We start from the raw sequence: 19,340 nt of genomic DNA, 5'->3' as shown, positions 1-19,340 counted from the left end.
AGAGGAAAGATTAGAACCATGTTCACATAGGACAGAGTGTTTAATCCCCCTTGTTAGGGCTCCAACCTATCTTTCCAGTCTTATTTACTGAATGGCCCATCTGCACTTCAAATTCTACCTGAAAGAATAACATAGCTCGAGTGCTGCTATTCCACATTTCCTGTGGCAGACATTGGGAGTTAATCCACATGACACTCTTTTTCACTAGGCCCAGACTCAGCCTCAGAATCCTTCTCAACACCATGCTCTAGGGGGCCACACCCAATCAATCCCAGTTGGGGTGCAAGATGAAACCTATTTACCATCCCTAACCTCAAGGGATGCAGACTTATTACCATTCCCCCACCAAGCTGCATATCCCTTCTGCCTGGAGGCCCTTCCCTCCATTCCTTTTCTAACTATGAAAACTACTCATTCTTCAAGTCTCTGTTCAAATGTCACCTCCTCTGTGAAGAAGGCTCACAACACACCTAACACATCAAGACCACTCAGTCACTTTTTCAGGTGAAGGAACGTCTTAAAGAAATAGGGAGTGTAGAATAATGGTTACGTGTGACATTTGGGAACCAAACTACCTGGATTCAAATCCTAGCTCCCTCATGAATAGCTGTGTGACCTCAGAGAAGTCACTCCACCTCTCTGAGTCAGTTTCCTCCTCTGTAGATATGACAGTAGTATACTGGGCAGATCTAAGTTAGGTACTCACCTAAAGAACTCAGCACCGGGCCTGGCACACAGTGAGCGATCAGTAATGGAAAGCAGCTGTTCCTACTGGTAGCTGCGTTTCCCTTAGACGGGGACCCAAAGACAGGGACAGATGGTGCCTGCATCTTCAAACCTCCAGACTTAGTAAAGAAATTGGTACATAGTAGGCGCTCAATCAGTCTTTGGTTAATTGACTAGAACCTGACACACATCACACAGGGTGGTGGATAACAACAGTGGGCTCGGGGAGGCTACCGGGTAGAGAGTTCATTTCTGATTGTGGGGATCAAAAACAGAACAGAAAAGAAAAAAGCTTCTGGGGTCGAGTGGGGAAAGGGTGGAAATCTGAGCTGCCTATGGCAATATCGGAATGATTTTGCCAGGAAGACAGGACATGTGGCAGTTGCAGGGGAGGTGTTGGTAGGGAGTGGACAGTCAGGGACAGCAGCTATCCCAGCTGAAAGGGACCACTGCTTCAGCCAAGGCACAGGGGCGCGGCATCAGACTAAGCCAACTTAAACTACAAGGGCAGGTCCCCAGGGCGAAGGTGAGTGCCAGTGTGGTTACCGAGGATGGCTGAATGGGGGCTACAGCCTTACCCAGTGCAGCCCAAAGGGGCTCTCCCTGGGAAGCAGCGGTGTGTGCATGCGATCCCCAGGGCAGGCACACAGCAGCCCCGTTACCCCCACACGCTCCCTAATGTGGCAACACAGCAATGGGAGGGTGCTATCACAGTGTGATGGGCACACATAATCTTAGGAGAGAAAAAGGTCCTTGCCCCTTGGCTAAGAGCACTCATCACACAGTCTCATCACTCAGTCCACAAATAGGCACCGCACACCTGCCACCAGCAGGCACTGAGCGAGGCGTCGGAACGAAACAGAACAGGCCTCCTGGCCTAATGGAGCTTGAGTTCTCGAATGGAGACACTCAAACAGCAAAAAAGCAATTAAATACAGTTCATTACAATGTCTAGTGGCGACACAACTACAAGGACAATAAAGGTGATGACGACAGTGGTGGGGGTGCCAGGGGTGGGACCGTTCTCTTAGATAAGGTGGTCAGGGAAGTCTCTGACGAGGTGACATTTGAGCCGAGTGAGGGCGCAGGCCAGGTAGGTGATCTGAGGAGGGAGCGGTAACGCAGAAGTCCTAGAGTGGGAATGAACTTGGTATGTACAAGGAGAAGCAAGCGGGCCTACGTGGCTGGAACAGGTGCGCAAGGGGAGCATGGCAGGAGAGGAGGCCAGGAAGACAGGGACAGGCCACGGGAAGGGATGTGGGTTGACCAGTAACTGCAAAGGGAGGAACCACCAGCAGGAGGTGATGTGACATCCTTGCACTGGTTCCTGTGTGGGGAATGAGGGCAAAGCTGGGAGGCCATCTGCAGGCTGTGGCTGGAGTCCTGACAGGGACTCGCTGGTGGGGCTTAGACCATAAGGACAGCAATGCACATGGTGGGAAGCAAGTGAGTGTACAATACAGTCTGATGAGGGAAGCAACAGCCCAAGCTAACCCCTCTCGATAGGAAGTGATAGGAAGAGAAGTCCAGTGCACCTAGCATTGCCAGCCCAGATGGTTGATTCCTTTCTCTAGATGAGATCATGCATGAGTCAGGCACTCGTGTGACTGCGGAGGGACAAGAGCTAAGGCCTGGTCCCCTCCCCCAGGGAAACAAACAACAGTCAGTGGAGCCACAGGCGTGGTGTGCCTGGCCACCTCTGCCCCAGATGCCTGGAATGCAACAGGAACAGGTGCACCAGATGCCACATGGCTGAGCCCGGGCACACACGTGTCCTGAGCGAATGCCCACTTCTGACTCGGAGAGGTTTACTCAACAGGGACGGACAAAAGTCTGCGGCACCTCCACTGAAAATCAGACTCCCAACCTGGCCTGGCACGGATGCTGGCAAAGGAGACAAGCTGTGCACACACACACACACACACACACACACACACACACACACACCCCTCGCTGTGAGGTCAGGAGCCTAACCTCAGCCTTTGGTGCGTGGACACGCCAGCCGTTCTCATGGAACACCGTGCATGGGGACTTTGGCTCACTCGCTTTTGATAAAGGAAAAAGGAAATGAAAGCAAGTCAGGCAGTGCTTCAGTTCAGATGCAGAGCCCTCATAAAACACCAGGCACTTGACACAGAAAATGTTCCCCCACACCCCACCCCAGTGCTGGCTGCAGACCGTGACCAGACATGAAAGGTGCCCTCACTGCTCCCTATGCCATCTTGTTGTTCTGACTTGACTCTAGTTCATCCAGAGCCGAAGAAAGAAGTCCCTGCTAAGAACAAGCCAGAGGCCTGGTCCCTCCCAGCACGCAGCTGATGGCAAGAACAAAGGTCATAGACACTTTCCACAGGGCTGCCACAGACGCTCTTTTACTATGAACACATCACAGCCGTGTAAGCAGAGCTGGTTTTGAGGGTGCACAGAGCTCCCCGCTATGCTCAGTGACTTTGACTCTTAGAAAAGGTTTTCCTGTGCACTAGGCTCGTTATTAGATTGATTCTCACCCCAAAAGTAATGGTCTGAAGGTGAGGAGAAACACCTGAGCCCTGTGAATACGGGAAGGAACAACAAAAGGAAGAAAAGAGGTTTCACATTTTTAAGGGTATGTTCGGGTGCCCTAAGAACTCAGTCAGTTCATAAAGGACTTCATTTGAAGACTTCCAGCTTGCAATTCAGTCATTCTTCAATGAGAAATACGTGATTTGCCAAACATGAAATGGAATCATTAAGCCCTGACAAAATTGAAAGCAAAGCACAACTGTGGCTACGTGTGCGCCCCATGCTTTCTTCTCCTTAACAAATGAGGTCCCCTCGTGGAAGGCATTCCAGACGGATGCTAGCATGGGGTTCTGCCTGGAAGAGGGATGCACACGGATCATCCCAATGCATGCCGCTCGACGATTCCAGACATTTAATTACCACCCGCCCTCAACGCACACACACACCAGAAAGGAATTTGCCTGCTTCTGGAGATCTCTTATTTAAAGCGCCGCACAAATGTGGAATAAGCCAGACACAGAACGAGGTTATTAAAACAAATTGTAGGATATAATGGAATAGAATTACACACACACACACACACACACACACGTGCATGTAAAAACTGGTGGGATCTGAATAAAGCCTGTAGTCTAGTTCCCAGTATGAGATCCACATCAATTTCATGGCGTGGGTACTACTCTACAGTTATAGAAGATGTGCCTGTCGGCATGCTGAGGGAAGGACACACACAACTTGCTACCATGTTTGCAACTTGCTGCAAATCTGTAATTATTTAAAAATAAAGAGGTGATTTTTTTTTTTTTAATGCCAAATGTGATGGATCTACGGCAAGTGGTCTCTGAAATAGCTACAATGTTTGGTTGCACAGGCCGTTAAGTTTTCATTATATGCAGGGCTATTTTGGGATGGCCTCAGGAAATACTCACAGGCATTGTTTTTGCCATATCCTTAAGTCACCTTGTCCCAAACCAGTTCTCTTGAAAACTGAGGTGTCAGCGATGTCCCATGGCAGAGTGTGCTGTCACAGCCCCGTGGATGTCCTCCACCCATCAAGCCGCCTGGGGGGTCTGGCCACAGTAACTCGAGTCTCACCAGCTCTGCGCCTGGGCTAGAGGTTCTCAAGCTGTAGGGTGCATTAGCATCACGGATGTGTAAATGCTGATTCCAGGGCGCTGGCCCTGAGTAGGTAATGGATGGGGTCTGGGAATGTGCATGTGCAACAAGAGTCCCAGGTGATTCTGTTGCGGTGTGTCCTAGGGCCACACTTTGGAAAATGCTACCAGACCCGGGTCGTACCTGGGAGCATGTCCAGATTGGCTCCCCATTGCAGGGTAGAGAGAAGAGCTGGCAGGCACTCAGCAAGTGCTAGGCGCCCCTTGCACCAATGGAGAGAGCTTCAGACCCCTTCTTCTAAGTGCAAATAGCCAGAGAGCTCCAACCCCTGTGCTTAAAGGAGGCTGAAAAAGACACAGGTGACTCCTGTATGGATCTGTCCACGGCCGTGACCATGTGGATTTAGGATCAGATACAAAGTTTGGACTCTATCATCCTCAGGGCTACTTTTTACTGAATGCTGATTATGTGCTAAGCAAATTATATCTCATTTGATGCTCACAACACTGCTCTGAGGGGATTGTTATTATCCCCATTTTACAGATAAGAAAACTGAGGTTCTGGAAGCTCCAAAATTACACCGGCAGAAAGTGGAAGAGCCAGGACCGAACCCAGGTCTGCTTGGCTGAAAAGCCACTGTTGCACTAAAATTGACACTGGAGGGATTTTTGAAGGGAGATGAGAGGAAGATTTTCCCAATCCTTGTTTCTATGGCATTACTGCTCCTTTCCAACTTAAAGCAGATCCAAAACAAACCTGTCAAGGTCCTTCCATGGCCCCTTTGTCCCTCTTGCACTTTCATCTTCAGTCCTATTCTCTCCTGCTTTCTCCTCTCTCACCTTTTTACTTCCTCTTTCCTCCCGGAAGTCCACAATTACAGGCTCCATTCTCCTTGTCTCCCCCACGGCTAACATAAGAGTTTTCTCCCACTATTCTTGTATGATACAGGCCATCTGAAGAAATGAGAATTAGGTTCCTAGCAAGGCAAATGACCTACCATTTTCAAAGGTACACTGGGGAATCTTGTTTGCCCGAAGGCTCCAAATATAATCCACGTTCCACTCCAGGCACACTTGATGGTCTTTGAAAGGGCGTTCAAAAGGTGGCACTGTCTTCAGCAGAGTATAATTCTTTGCTACAGCGTGTAGCAAGTTTTCCTCCAATTTAACATTCATGTCTCCACCACCACTATGTTTGTGAGTAATCCAGGCACGCAGTACCACCACGGATACGGAAATGGAGTGTCTGATGAAATAATCATCTCTGTAAACCATGATGCTAGGAAATTTTACATGGACTAGATGAGTCCTGCTGGTGTGGAGGTGTTTCTCATTCTTCCACCTTTTTTTGTACACGGGAATGCTACTTCTGAAATCAGATGAAACAACGGCTTCCAAATTCACAACACAAGGCTGAGAGCATAAATACTCAACCGAGACTTCAGAAATGTTGCGAACATTTCCTTCGAAGACAGTGAAATAAATAAAGTCTTTATAAGCCACGCTCTGCTCGGCTTTGGGTATCACCGACGTCGTCAGGGAAGTCTGCCTGCCCAAAGATGGTACAAAATTCTAAAAGGGAGAAACAAAGAAATATAAAAAGTTTAAAAATCATGGTGTTAACAGATATGTGAATCATGATTTTCCTGGGATAAAAAAATATCCATCTACATGAAGCAACAAATGCAGAAGATAAAACATACTGAAACCATTACTGAACAATGAAAGGAAAACCAACACACACAAACACCAATGAGGATCCGGCCACATGAAACTCTCTCCCCAGACTCGGTAGCATCTGCTGATCAAAATGTGACTTTCAAACTCCATGGCAGTCATTCCAGAGTTGGTTTCCAAATGGAGGAGCTAGTTCATCACACATCCAATAACAGTGACTCTGCTTAGAGTGAAAAGAGACAATCCAGCTTCAGACATTTCCAAACTATTGTCCTGACTTCAAATGCTGGAGAGGTGCAGCCAAACATAAAGTGGGAGAAGAGTTCAAGGTGCACCCGAGCGAGACCACAGCAGCGATGTCAAGCTGGCCTCTTTCCCCCCACGAGTTCTGAGCCAGGACGAGCATGCATGGTGGAGGGACCAGCCGGAAGTTTCTATTGCTCCAAAGCACACACAGGCGGGCTTGGACCACAGACGGTGTTGGCTGATTCTTTCATCATGAATGGTGCTACAAGGGCCAAGAAAGATTTTAGCTCCCTGTTTATCTAGTTCTCTAAATGACCAAGCCCTCTCAATGTGGACAGTCCTTCCAGAAGAAATCTGGGAAGTTTGGTCATAAAATGAAAGCAATGTTTGGAGCGTGAGGCACTGATGTATGGGTGCTGGGAGAGCTCTTCCAAATAAGACTTTGTGAGTCAGTCGTCCAACACACCATCACAAAAAGGTTACTTTGGATCACGTCACACCCGTTAGAATGGCCATGATAAAAACAAACACCCAAAAATAACAAGTGTGGAAAGGATGCAGAGAAACCGTGTGCATTGCTGGTGAGGACGTAAAATGGTGCAGCCACTGTGGAAAACAGGACAGCGGTTCCTCACAAAACTAAACATAGAATTAATTACCGTACGACCCAGCATTCTACTTCTGGGTATACTCGTATACCCAAACAAGTTGAAAGCAGGGTCTCAAAGAGATATGTTTATAGACATACACCCATATGTCCAGTAGCATCATTCATAATAGCTAAAAGGTGGAAACAACCCAAAGTTTGTCAATAGCTGCACGGATAAGCAAAATGTGGCATATACCCACAATGGAACATGATTCAGCCTTAAGGGGGAGGGAAATTCTGACATGTGCTACAATTGGATGAACTTGGAGGACATTATACTAAGTGAAATAAGCCTGTCACAAAAGAATAGATACTGTATGATTCCACTTATATGAGGTCCCAGAGTAGTCAGATTCATAGAGACAGAAAGTAGAATGGTGGCTTCCAGGGGCTGGGGGAAGAAGAGAAAGAGGAGTTACTGTTTAACAGGCACAGAGTTTCAGTTTTGCAAGATGAAAAGAGTTCTGGAGATGGATGGTGGTGAGGGTGTCACAACAATGTGAATGTATTAAATGTCACTGAATGATATACTCAGAATGGTTAAAATGGTCCGATTTTATGCTAGGAATATTTTTACCACAGCATTAAAGAAAAAGGTCACTGCGGTCTTCTCCAAAGAAGGAAGAAATAGGGATCCCTTTCTTCACTTCCGGTTTAGGGCTGTAGGAGAGCCCAAGGAGGCTAGGACAGGAAGATGGGTATCAAGGAATCATGTTTCCAAGTGGCAGTGACACAAGGCTGAAGATGGCCAGTGCTCCAAACTGTAAACCAGTCCTAAAGAACCACAGCCCCAGGTGACAGTAATTCTGGGCATCTAGGAAAAATGTTATGGAAGGAATGGTATTATTACATTTGGGCTTTGAAGGATGAAGAGAAGTTCTTTAGGTGGAAAGGCAAAAGAAAACACTGAGTGTGGTATGAACAGCTTAACTAGGGACAAGAAGGCAGAGAGAAGCAGAGGTATTGGGGGACCAGCAAGCAGTTTGGTTTGGCCAGAGAATAGAAGGGAGATATACACACAAAAGGACATGGGGATATGAAGTTGAAAAGAAAGGTGGTGCCTGGCTCTGGAGGACACTGAATCCCTGCCCAGGGAATGTGGGCTTTTATTCTATCGACAGCAAAGAATCAATGAAGATGTCTGTAAAGGGGAACGGTGTTTCCATTATAAAGCACTGACAGTCAACTAGAAACAAAGCTGACAATCAAGAAGAATGAACAAACGACATAGCTCATGGATAAGTAAATTCTCACTCATAGTAAGAGAAATGCAAATTGACACTACACTGAGATGCCATTTTTAATCTAGTAGAGTCACAGAGATCAAAAAGCCCAATAACACAGCATACTGGCCGGAATGTAAGGAATCATGGCTTCTTATGTACGGCTGTAGGAGTGATCTCTGTGGACCCCAATCAGGCAGTGTCTATCAAAAGTATAAATGTGCCCACCCTCTGGCCCAACAATTCCTCTCCTGGGGTTTTATCCTACAAATATACTCAAATCTGTAAAACATGATGTTATGTACAGCTTTCTATTGCAGCAGTGTTTATAATAGCAAAAGATGGAAAACCTAACTGCCCGTTAAAAGAGGGCTGGTTAGATAAATTACAGTACATCCGCTCAGAGTACTACGCAGTTATTGAAACAAGGAAGGTCTTCGTGGGCAGGTGACGGCATGATCTTCAAAGTTTGGGGGAGTTTTTTGTTTGTTTGTTTGTTTTGTTTTTAAAGTAGGTTCAGAAGTACCATTTGGGTTTTGCTTTTTTAAAAGGAAAATATATATACATATTTTCTTGAATACACATAGTATTGGTTGCTGTCATGGAAAAGGATGAGGTGATCAGGAGACAGGGTAAGAGAGACCAGCACTGGCTATCCCTATTTACCTTTTGAATTTTGTACTACATGAATATTCCCCCAAAATAGGGGTGGGGATGGAAGCATCAGTCCTAAAAAATGAAAATAAGAAATGCAGCTTCTTCAAATTACGGAGAAAGACTAGGAGAAGGCCTGGCCATTCCTTTTCATTAGTCCTGGGAAACTTGTGGGAAGAAATATGTAAAGAGAGGGGTACAGTCCAAACTGCCCACCCCCACAGGCAGAGGTTTTGTTTTATGTTCTCATTTACACTTCCAAATTACAGGGAGGAAAACAAATACAAAATAATCTTATAATTGGAAGTAGAGAATGCTAACGTGGATGAGCTGGCCCACCCCATGCTATGGATGAGGAAATAGCAGCGGTCTGGGACATCACCCAGCTGGTGGCTTAGCAAAGGGCAAGCCCAGAGGCCCGGCTCCTTTTCTTCACTTGCACTCCCACTCCCACATTCTCCACCCAGCAGCACACTCAACAGCAAGACTAAAGAGTTGCCATTTCACGGCTGCCTGAGAACTCCAGGCTGAATTCTGCTTTAACATGAATATATACACCCAGCATTTGTCCACAAGCGGCGGTGTATTCATTTGGCCGATACGCCAAGATGCGGCCCCCTTCTCAAAATGGAAATCAAGCTGGTTAAGCCCATAACAGAGTTCAGTCAAAGCCAGAGAAGCTGGTGCTGATGGAAGCTGGACCAGAAGAGCGGTCAGTGGGTGGCTGGCACTCCTCATTCTACATGCCACCAACGCTTCCCTTACTCCATTCCACGGGAAGGAAACGTTTGCTTAGGGAGACAACAGGAAGCGGAGTCCAGGGCGTACTGTGGTATATTAAATGTCAGGTTGCGTTCTTTTTCAAAGAATGACTTAAGAACTCTTCCTTGTTCTTTTCCTGTAAAGTATACTTTAGAAAGCTACCCAGGCCAAGTTCTCCACTTTTATTTATTTATTTTTTATCATATTTTTATTGCTGATGCCAGGAACTCCAGGGAAAACCTCTTTTAAACAGAATACTGGGGGAAAGACTATTGGATTTCACTAGGTTTCACTGCAGAGTGCAGTTAATAATAATCACGTTCATTATTCCACATCTCGTTACTGAAAATGCACCCGCCCACTTTTCGTTTTTCCACGTTAATAGGCGCAGTGTTCTGAGCGTGGCTTCAGTTTTGCTCGACGACCCGTAACGTTCCAGACCTCAAGCTCATCATTGCAGAGATCGGTGGTGACAAATGAGAATGAAAAAGGGTAAGGACACCTGACTGCCTATCCTCTCCAGGGTCTTCCCTTGAAATTCGGTTTTAAAAGGAATCTCCATATACTTATATGAACATTATTTTATTTTCACCTGCTTCAAAGCACAGTCAAAGTAAATCCAAGGTTTATGGGTGTTAGACGTACACTATCCAGTCCAGTAGCCACAAGTCCTAGGACGCATGCAGAATGTGGCTGGTCCAAACTGAGTTGGGCTGTAAGTGTAAAATATTCACTGGACTTCAAAGACAGTGTTAAAAAGAGATGTAAACTATCTCAATGCTTTTATGCAGATTATATGAAGTGATAGGATACAGTGAGTTAGATAAAATATATTACTAAATTAATTTCGCGGTTGTTCTGGTTTACTTTTTTGATGTCACTACTAGAAAGTTTGAAATTATATATGTGGCTCACATCATATTTCTACTGGATGGCGCTATTCTAGATTTGCGGTCAGCAGACTTTTCCTGTAAAAAGGGACCACAGAGTAAACATTTTAGGTTTTTAGGCTCCTCGGCATCCATCGCAACTATTCACCTCTGTTGTGGTTGCAAGTGAGTAGCCACAAACAAGTCATGAGCGAATAAGCATAGCTGTCGTCCAGTCCAACTTTACAAAATCAGGGTGGCTGGCTGGATTGGCCTGTGGGCCATGGTTTGTCCACCACTGTTCAATATTAAACTTTTATTCTAGATAAAGTTCTGAAGAATGCAAAGTGACAAAAGACAGGCTTTTTTCAAGAAATTATCATATAGGAGAAATGAGATGAGTAACCCAGTTAGACCTAATTTCATACACATGTAGTTGATGGGGCTTGATTTGTTATTTTGCGAAGGTTTCCTGGTGGTAGGATTGCCATTTTGCTATTGTTTCTTTCAAGAAAGATCTAAGAAGATGAGAAAGTGGAGCTGGGCTGGGCAAAAAGTTATAATTTTGTAGACTGAAAAACATTACTGACTAGGTGTTCTGTCACTAAAAAGGATTTACTCAGCATAAAGAAAGGGTTGCAACACAGTGCGTGGAGACACGGTGAGCCACAGGCACTCTGGCCTGTGTGCCAAGATGGAAGGTACTATTTATAGAAGGGAAAAGGAAGTTAGAACCATAGAGCTTCGTTATACATCGAGTTCTTCCTGTAGGGTTCTCGAGTGTAGGGTTCTCATGATTACGTAAAACATGAAAACTTCCATACGCCCTAGCTCCTCCTACAGACCCTCCCGACTAATTATGTTTGCTTAAAGATCCAGTTCATCTTTATCAATTTCATGGGCTGGGAAAGATTATTCGAGAAGTGGGAAAAGCATAAGTGACAGGTAGGATACAAGAGAAAAACAACTTCAGTGATGGGGCAATGTTTTCTTAACGTGACGGGTGTGCAGGCCCCAAGGAGGATGTCAAAAATCAACGTGGTTTTAGGAGCATGGTCTAAATTCCTCAAGAAAGAGTTACATTCTTCAGTCTTTTGGGCACCTATGCCACGTAGGAACCTGACATCTCGTGCATTGGAGCAGATCCAGTGGGCAGCTGCTACACCATGAGTTGTGGCTACCTCTGCACAAAACCAACACCGATTAGCAACACATCACACTCTAAATATTGATTAAGCTGAAGCTGATTTCCTGGCTCAAGTCATGTGTGTGGTTAGAAGCTGTTTCCTACCAGGAAAACAAGGCAATTAACTTGAAGAGTTTCAGCTACAGGCATGACACGTGTCCAACCTTCATAGGTATTTTCACATGCCAGGTTGCATTAACATGAGCTAAAAATTACCCCCACTTTCCTTTGTTTAGAAATTATGAGGTCAGAGTCCACATCTTATTCATTGTTATGTCTCTGGCTTCTGAGATAGAGCTTGGCACACAGTTGGATTTGGTAAGTATTTCTTGATGAAATAAAGTACTGTTTACGGGTATTTCTGCCAGGTGTCTCAGTGGTCCATCCCAGGGAACCAGCTTATAAAACAAAGGACTTGATCCAACCGTGAGTCCCCACTACCCTTTCCTGACATTCACAAGTTCTTTTGGGGGGGGGGGCGGCTCGTCATTTCTCTGTTTTCCACCCAGCCTCATCAACCTCCTTCCAAAGAGCCCTTTCCCTCTGGCATCGCCCTGGGCCCCTAGGGGTCAGAGCTGAGGTGAGGGACTGTGAGATCAGGGAAGGTGGCACTTCAGCACCCACCTTACCCACAGGGGGTGGACTCCTCCCAGCTATCCAGTCCCTCTGAACCTTTCAGACAACTGCCCTGCATTCTAGAACTTCTCCATTTCTCCACACCAAAAATACAAAGTACATTTTTGTAATGTCCTATCCTTCCACCCCCCGTTAATTCCTGTTCATCTGGTAAGTTCATCCATGTTAATGTGGTAATGACAAAATACTGCAGTAATGTCACATATCTGCATTTCTATGCCAGTCTGGTGGAGATAATGCCTTAAAAGCAAAGACGAAATGCACTGCAGCTGTAAGCAAGATATCTGGGGTGTAGGAGGACATTTTTGTGCCTCTCAAATTATGCCATTTAGGCAGCCACGTAGACGTTTCACCTTGGGAGCTACTGATCTGCTCTGCACACAATGGAAGTGGGTTCTGAAAGACGCAGGAGCCCTCAAACATCTGTTTCTACCAAAAGTAAGCTTAATCAAAGTCAAGTTTGACAGTGTCACACACAGTCACAAAACACAGATTCTTTTGTCTTTGTGTAATAGTGTATGTATTGAAATTTTTTTTTAAAAGAAAGAAATGGGTCGGTTAATGTGTATTCATGATAAAGGAGCCAAAATAGGAGATCTAAATGCATTCAACTCAGCCTGGGAATCGAGAAACAGATGAATGTATGCATCTTCTAGAAGGAGGAAAAAAAAATCTATCAATACGGCCTAAACTTCTTTCAGGATGAGTGCATCTGATTCCTTTAAACAAAATCAATAAGGAGAAACTATTCAAATAACCCTCCCTATTCTAAAGAGCTGAGAAAACTTGGCTCTTTTCTCTACATGATCCACTTGTTATTTAAGAGAGAGACAAAGAGATTGGAAAATCTTCACTCATTCAAGTCTCACTATGGGAAGTTCACTTACACTTACATTTGTATGTGGGTATGTCTGATACGCAAATAATAATTGACTGTTTTTCTCACTCCTGCCCATTCTGACCCATGGGTCACCTCCGGAAGCTTTGGTTCATGAGGGCTTTCTCTCCAAACTGGCTGGATCAAACTTTGCATAGGTCGAAAGGGTAATTGCATTGGCTTAGAAGGCCTACTTTTCCAATTTCTGTTCACTAGCAATAAGCAAAAATTCTGTTTATGTCAACAAAGCATGCAATTAAGCAGAATGGGCAATGATGGCAGCATGAACTTCAAAATCAAGATATGCCACGGGAAATATTTCCCAGGCGCCCAGTACACCTTCCCAAACCATCATAATAATGACCAATAAAATACTCCAGTGTTTTGAATCCTCTCCCCACTTGATATGATTTGATATGCTATTTCTTTCTAACTCAAATCATATGAAGGTAACCACTGATTGGTTTGGTTTGATTTCTCTGAGTACCTCCTGTGTGCCAGGCACTGGGACAGGTGTAGTAAGTCTTGTCCACTCAAATTCTAACCTCGTCCTCTTACAAAGAGCTTCATTGAACTTCTCCCTTCAAACCTAATCCTCACAACAGCCCTCAGAGGGACACAGAATTCCAGCTGAGAAAATGAAATGGATTCAGAGAGGGTGAGTAACTTGCCCAACGTCAACCAACTACTAAAAAGCAGAACCAAAATTCAAATCCCTATCTGCTAATTCCAAAGTCAGCAATGGTGTGCCTCTTGCCTTCCAGAAACAGCCAAAATGATGCCCCCTCAATTCACCTGCTTACCTCTACACCTTCACCACTTTCTGGTTACAGGTGAGGGGGTCTCAGGATTTTACTCACTCGGATCTTAAAAGGGGGTAGGGAGTAGCTAAAATTCTATCTGGTCACTCTGCCTTGTGTCTGAGGAGGGTAGATGTTACTTTACCCGCAAACACACATGCCGCACTGAGCCACCTCCCCAGCTCTTTTTCAGGTGAGGATGGGAGACAAATAAGAGCTGCCAAATCAGAATTTCCTCAGCAATGCCTCACATGCTCCATGAGCCCCCTGCCCCTCAGTTCTTTCTCAGGGGACCTGGGATGAGCCAATTCAATAACTGAATCCACTTTAGAGTGTTTATGTTCTACTTGAGTCTATCCATCTTCTTCGTGAAATACCTGGGTTCTTTATGTCTTCCCTTCTACCTTTCCTCCAGCTGCTTCTGTTGAGCTAATTCATGGCTCCTACACTTTTATCAACAGGAATAGAAGTGCTAGAAGAGGCACACACCATTGCTTAGGAAATTTTAGGAGCTCTGGTCAGGATGAATGTGGAAGCTATTGGCTGATGTGAAGTTTGAGGATGATCTCTTTATTTCAAATATTCATAATCGCTCTTGCACAAGCTGGACAACGGAGAGTCTCTTTACCTTGTTTTGCTATTCCAGGCCCTGTGTCACATACAGAGTAAGGAATTAATGATTACTTCTAGAGGGATAACCAAAGGCCACTTACAGAGAGAATTCTGTACAAGGCTGTCACAGCAACCATTGGCTAACGATCCCCAACACATATCTTCACTGTTAATGTCCTCTTATTTCTTTGTCCCCTGGTTGTCTAACAAGTGTAAATGTCTACTCTGAACTTTTCAGCTCTACAGCTGACATTAATACTAGCCATTGTGAGATTTGTTTTCTTGTAAGAAAAAATGATACCTTTGAGACCAGAGTTCATAATGGACAGAACTGACCTCAGCAAGTGTCATTGTCACAGACGGGGTTGGGGCAGCCTTGGGTTGTTCTAGCCAACGCTGGAGGAAGGTAAGAGTTAATGATGTAAGAAAATAGCAAGGGGGTCTGTTGAGCATAGCAAGTTCTGTGTGGACCACACCAGTTATCACCAGTGACCTCAGGGGAAGCCATCTCACTACCTTTTGCTTTCAATGCTCTCACCCTCTCTGGGAAGCCTCTCTGCATCTTGACCTTTGGTGACCTCAGAATTTTCTGGCAGCTGCTAGAACCAGGGATCATCTTTTCAGAAATCTATTTGGCATCGTTCCGTGACTTATCTTTCAGGCCTCGTCACAATTATTCATGCTTTAGCAGTATCCTAGCTACAGTCACAGTTCCATTCTTAGGCTGCTACTGAAGGTTACTCTGTCCCAGCCAATGGAGAAGGAGGTGTCCACTGCCTCTAGACCCTGGCTGTAGGAAGCGTGCTCCCGTGAGGGCAGGGCCTTAAAAGCATCTGTTCAGAAAGCCACTTTCAATCTTCAGCCCTTATGAACTAGCAAATAGGTAGGAATAACACAAAACAGGAATTGGTCCCCAAATCATGGATGATTGGCTTTGGAATGCATTCCTAGGCACACGCGGCGCTCCACTTGGACACACATTCATACAAACTCAAGTGTTAAAACTCCACCAGCCAGCTGCCTCTGAAGTATATAAAGACCGGATCTTTTACCTCTCCACCACGGATGGCAAATATCTTCTGGTTTTACCTCTTTTTTTTTTTTCTTTCTCTTTAACATCCTGCTTCTATTCTGTGGCCTGTGCTTCCTGCTTTGTGTATTTTAGGCTACTTTAGACATGACCTCACATCCTGGCCAATTGCACAGTAGCTGCTAATTGTGAGAGCTTTGCTAATGGCCCAAACATCTATGCATGAGGGGAATGGGTGATAAGCAGCAAAGTCTAAGAGGCAAATAAGCTGGCATGGCTAAGAATTGGGACTCTGGAAGCAGATAAATTTGGGTTTCAATCTTGGACCACCTGTGTGATCCAGGGCAACTTATTTAACCTCTCTGAGCCTCAGTTACCTCACCTGAGGTAACTAAAGAATGGGGATCAAAATAGCTGCTTCCAAATTATGGGATAGCTCTCTCCCTCTAGTGTCTACATATTACCGAGATCCTACCTATTTTGCTCAACCTCTACCTTCCACCCTCCCACCCTCCTTCCCCAGACCAATCACTTCCTCCAAGAAGAATTCCTTGAAGAGCAGAATGCAAGCAATTATGCATTTCCTCCTCCACTCCCCATGGCTGTTTCATGTTTTTCATGCAGACATTTACATTTTCCCCAATTTGTAGACTAAACTCCTCCAAGGTCAAGAAGCCTTACCTTTCCGCAATATTTGAGGTAGCACATACCTCAAGAGCAAAATCCCTAGCAAGTGTCTAGACTTTCAGAACAAAAGGGGAAGCCCACCTCCAAGTCACACTTTTGCTTCCTTGGGTTTTGCAAAAGCTTCTCATTCAGTTGCAAAATGCCCTTCTGGATTATCAAAGTCTTTCTTTTGCAGGAGCATATCTGAAGCCCATCTAAAGGGAAGAGGCATAGTCAGAAAGCATTGACATTTCCTTCTTCATGATAATTCCAAAATCCATTCCGTCCTTGTCTGCCAAGACATTCGTCCATGCTCTAGTTATTTCCCACACACAGTATTTTCTATAGTCTTCCTTTTTGGAGCCTTACCTCACCACTTCACCACCTCACTCTAGCCTACTACCTACAGTGTCATTTGTCCCCTCTCTGTGATCTGTGCTCTTAAATTCCCCTTGATCAATACAGAACTTTAATAATAGTTCTGTACCGTCTCTCGCTGTTCCCACAGACCACTCCACTAGGCCTCTAGGCTTTGCTCGTTACTCTGATTTCTTGGACTTGTCAAGAAGTGGTCTCTCTTGGCCAGGTCTTAGGATTTCCAGGTGGAACTTTCCAGACCACCTGTACATGAATGTTTCACCCAATTCTCTACTACGTAGTTTCTGCCTCTGTGGGTAACCAGCACCTTGTGGACAGGGATCACCTGTTTACACTGAAACCCTGTCACTTGTTATGGCAGTTTTAGTTATGAGCCTGTGTGCTGTAACTCTGTGGCATAAATATTAAATAATACCTCATGAGTAAAAAAAAAAAATCGTTCACGTTAATGGATAACTTATGAAAATATAAAGTAAATCCAACCAGAAAATTTGGTACTGGGTAATTTTAAAATATGAAGAAAAGCATGGTTTGCTCAACAGGTAGATGTTAAAGCAGAAATACAATTTGCGTTTTTACACCCTCTTCCTTCAAGAAATGAAACATCCAAGAAGTACAGAGTGTTAAAAGAAACTTCAGCTGGGTGGCACTTTTTTTTTGGGATCAAATTCTAATTCCTGCAAGTGTCTCCTAAGCAGTTTTTAGCTTCTGAGAAGAAAGACGCAGAATAATGACAAAGCCACATAAATGAAAAGAATTCTGGACAGTGATACTGCTCAATTTTTTTTTCTTTTTTTGCATTCTGTGAGTTTCCTATTGCATCAGTTTCATGATTCAGCATTTTTCATTTCATTTATTTACAGTAATATATGGCGAGATAACCCAAGGTCTCTGCAGGATCCTGGAACATAAGGTAGGCTGGACAGGAAGGGTGTCACCTCCTGTCAATTTACTATTGTTTAGGAGAGTTCAAACCAGGAGAAAAGCCATCACAGGAATGGAGAGATATTTCGCCACCTTTTTTCTGAGGGTCTAAATTATTCTGGTATTTTACATGAGCTGGTTTTGAAAAATAGGTGACTGCCATTTCGTTGATGACTAAAACAGAAGCCACGAAGTGTGAAAATTGTAACTGACATGCAAAAGCCAAGCGTCTTCTCAGAAATGACAATGTTCAAGACGCAGCTAAAGTCATCACTCTGGCAGTAAGCGTGTTACAAAGAACTAGATTTCTTTCTGGCATCCGCAACTTGGCTAGAGTGACCATGTTGGAGTTAACAGCGCTAGAAAGGCGAGGTTCATCTCCAGTGCATTAGCAGAAAAAGGTCCGGGCCATGAGGACCCGGTGGAAACTATAAGGAGGGTCGAGGCGGGTGGCATTCACGAAGAGAAAGGGGCGAAGTTGGGCACGGGAAGGAAAGGAACTGCGAGTAGATTGTAAGGGAAGCCCAGGACTGGTCGGGAGGGGGCTGGAGAGTGGTGCGCGGCGGGTGGGGAAGGAAGGCGGAGTGCGGAGGCTCCCAGGTAGTGGGGGACAGGACGGGTCTCGAGGGGAACCTGATCCGGGTCTGGAGAGAGTACGGCAGGGAGAGAGAGACACGAGCGAGAGCGCAGCGCAGCAAGTCCGGTCGACGCACCGCTTTCCGCGCCCTGGGTAACCATCCCAGGTGCCGGGAGCGCCCGGGGCGCAGCGGCCAGGAAGAGAAAACTAGCTGCACCGCACCCGCTTCGCGTGGCGGAGGTCCCAGGCCCCCACCCGCGCCCCCGGGGCCCCGCGCGAAGGGGAGGACCCGGGTAGGGTCCGGCGCTCACCAGGTAGCAGATGAGGAGCAGCGCGCAGGCAGGGCGGCCGCCGAGGCCCGGGGAAACGCCGCCGCTGGGGGGGGCCATGGCTGCAGCCCGGGGGCCGACCGCAGGCGGCGGGGGTTGTTGCTGCTGCTGTCGCGGCCACCCGAGCCCCGCGCCACGCCGCTGCATGGCGAGGCCGCCCGGATCCGGGCCGGAACAGGTCACCTGGTGCAGGGACCGGCCCCCGCCCGAGGCGCCACCTTCCCGCCCGCCCCCGGCCGGGCCGGCCGCCGCGCGCGGGGCCACCTGCCGCCGCCGCCGGACCCGCTGCCGCCACAGCCGCTCCCGCCGTCGCCGCCCCCGCAGACCCAGCCTAGCGCCGGCTCCTCCCCGCCTTCCAGTCCCTGTCCCCTCCCGCCCCTCTGCTCCCGGCCCAGCCCGCCTCCCTGCGGCTCCCCCCCGCCGCCAGGCTTCTACCCCTCGGGGCAGCCAGCGCCCACGCAGGTGGGGACCGACCGCGGTCCCGCCCCCTGGCCGCCGCCCCCAGCCCCGGAGGCTCGGCTCCCGGCCCGCTCCGCTTTTCCCTTTCTCTCCTGTCCTCCCCCGCCCCCCTTCCCCGCTCTTCCCCTTCGCGATCTCCTCCCCTCCCTCCGTTTCCCTTTCCCCCTCTCCCTTCTCTCTGTCACCTCTCTCTCCCTAATCCCATATTTTTTCCCCCACTTTCTCTTTTTCTCCCTCCTCTTCTCATTCTTTTCCTCCCTCCCGCATTCTCCCAACCCCGCCCTCTCCTTTTGCGGGGCGCGCAGCCTAGTTCTCGCCGGTGCAATGGGTTTTGCTCTGTTGCTTTTTTGACGAGGGCGCCATTCCCGCTGGGCGCCGGGAGAGTGTGCCCCCTGGAGTCGCGCCACGCGGCGGCCCAGCTTTAGCCCTTACGGATAGATTGT

The 19,340-nt window shown here is 46.7% G+C and overlaps 1 protein-coding gene across 2 annotated transcripts in view; it reads right to left on the bottom strand.

The window, feature by feature from the left end:
* Window positions 1–18,733, bottom strand: part of SEL1L3 (SEL1L family member 3) — a 97,848-nt gene extending 79,115 nt beyond the window's left edge. Inside the window, exons 1-2 of one of the 2 annotated variants that reach the window (XM_081056469.1) lie at window positions 18,421–18,733; window positions 5,342–5,915 (exon numbers count right to left, since the gene is read on the bottom strand). In XM_081056469.1, coding sequence (XP_080912595.1) covers window positions 5,342–5,915; window positions 18,421–18,585 — 739 coding nt within the window. In that variant the 5' untranslated portion in view covers window positions 18,586–18,733. The remainder of the gene's footprint in view (window positions 1–5,341; window positions 5,916–18,420) is intronic. The other variant, XM_081056468.1, reaches the window with a different exon arrangement.
* Window positions 18,734–19,340: the final 607 nt, after the last annotated feature.

The sequence above is a fragment of the Rhinolophus hipposideros genome (assembly GCF_964194185.1).
Source record: "Rhinolophus hipposideros genome assembly, chromosome: 1".
Taxonomy (NCBI): Eukaryota; Metazoa; Chordata; class Mammalia; order Chiroptera; family Rhinolophidae; genus Rhinolophus; species Rhinolophus hipposideros.
The sequence above is the reverse complement of the archived record's forward strand: the minus strand, read 5'-3'. Positions and strand labels throughout refer to the sequence as shown.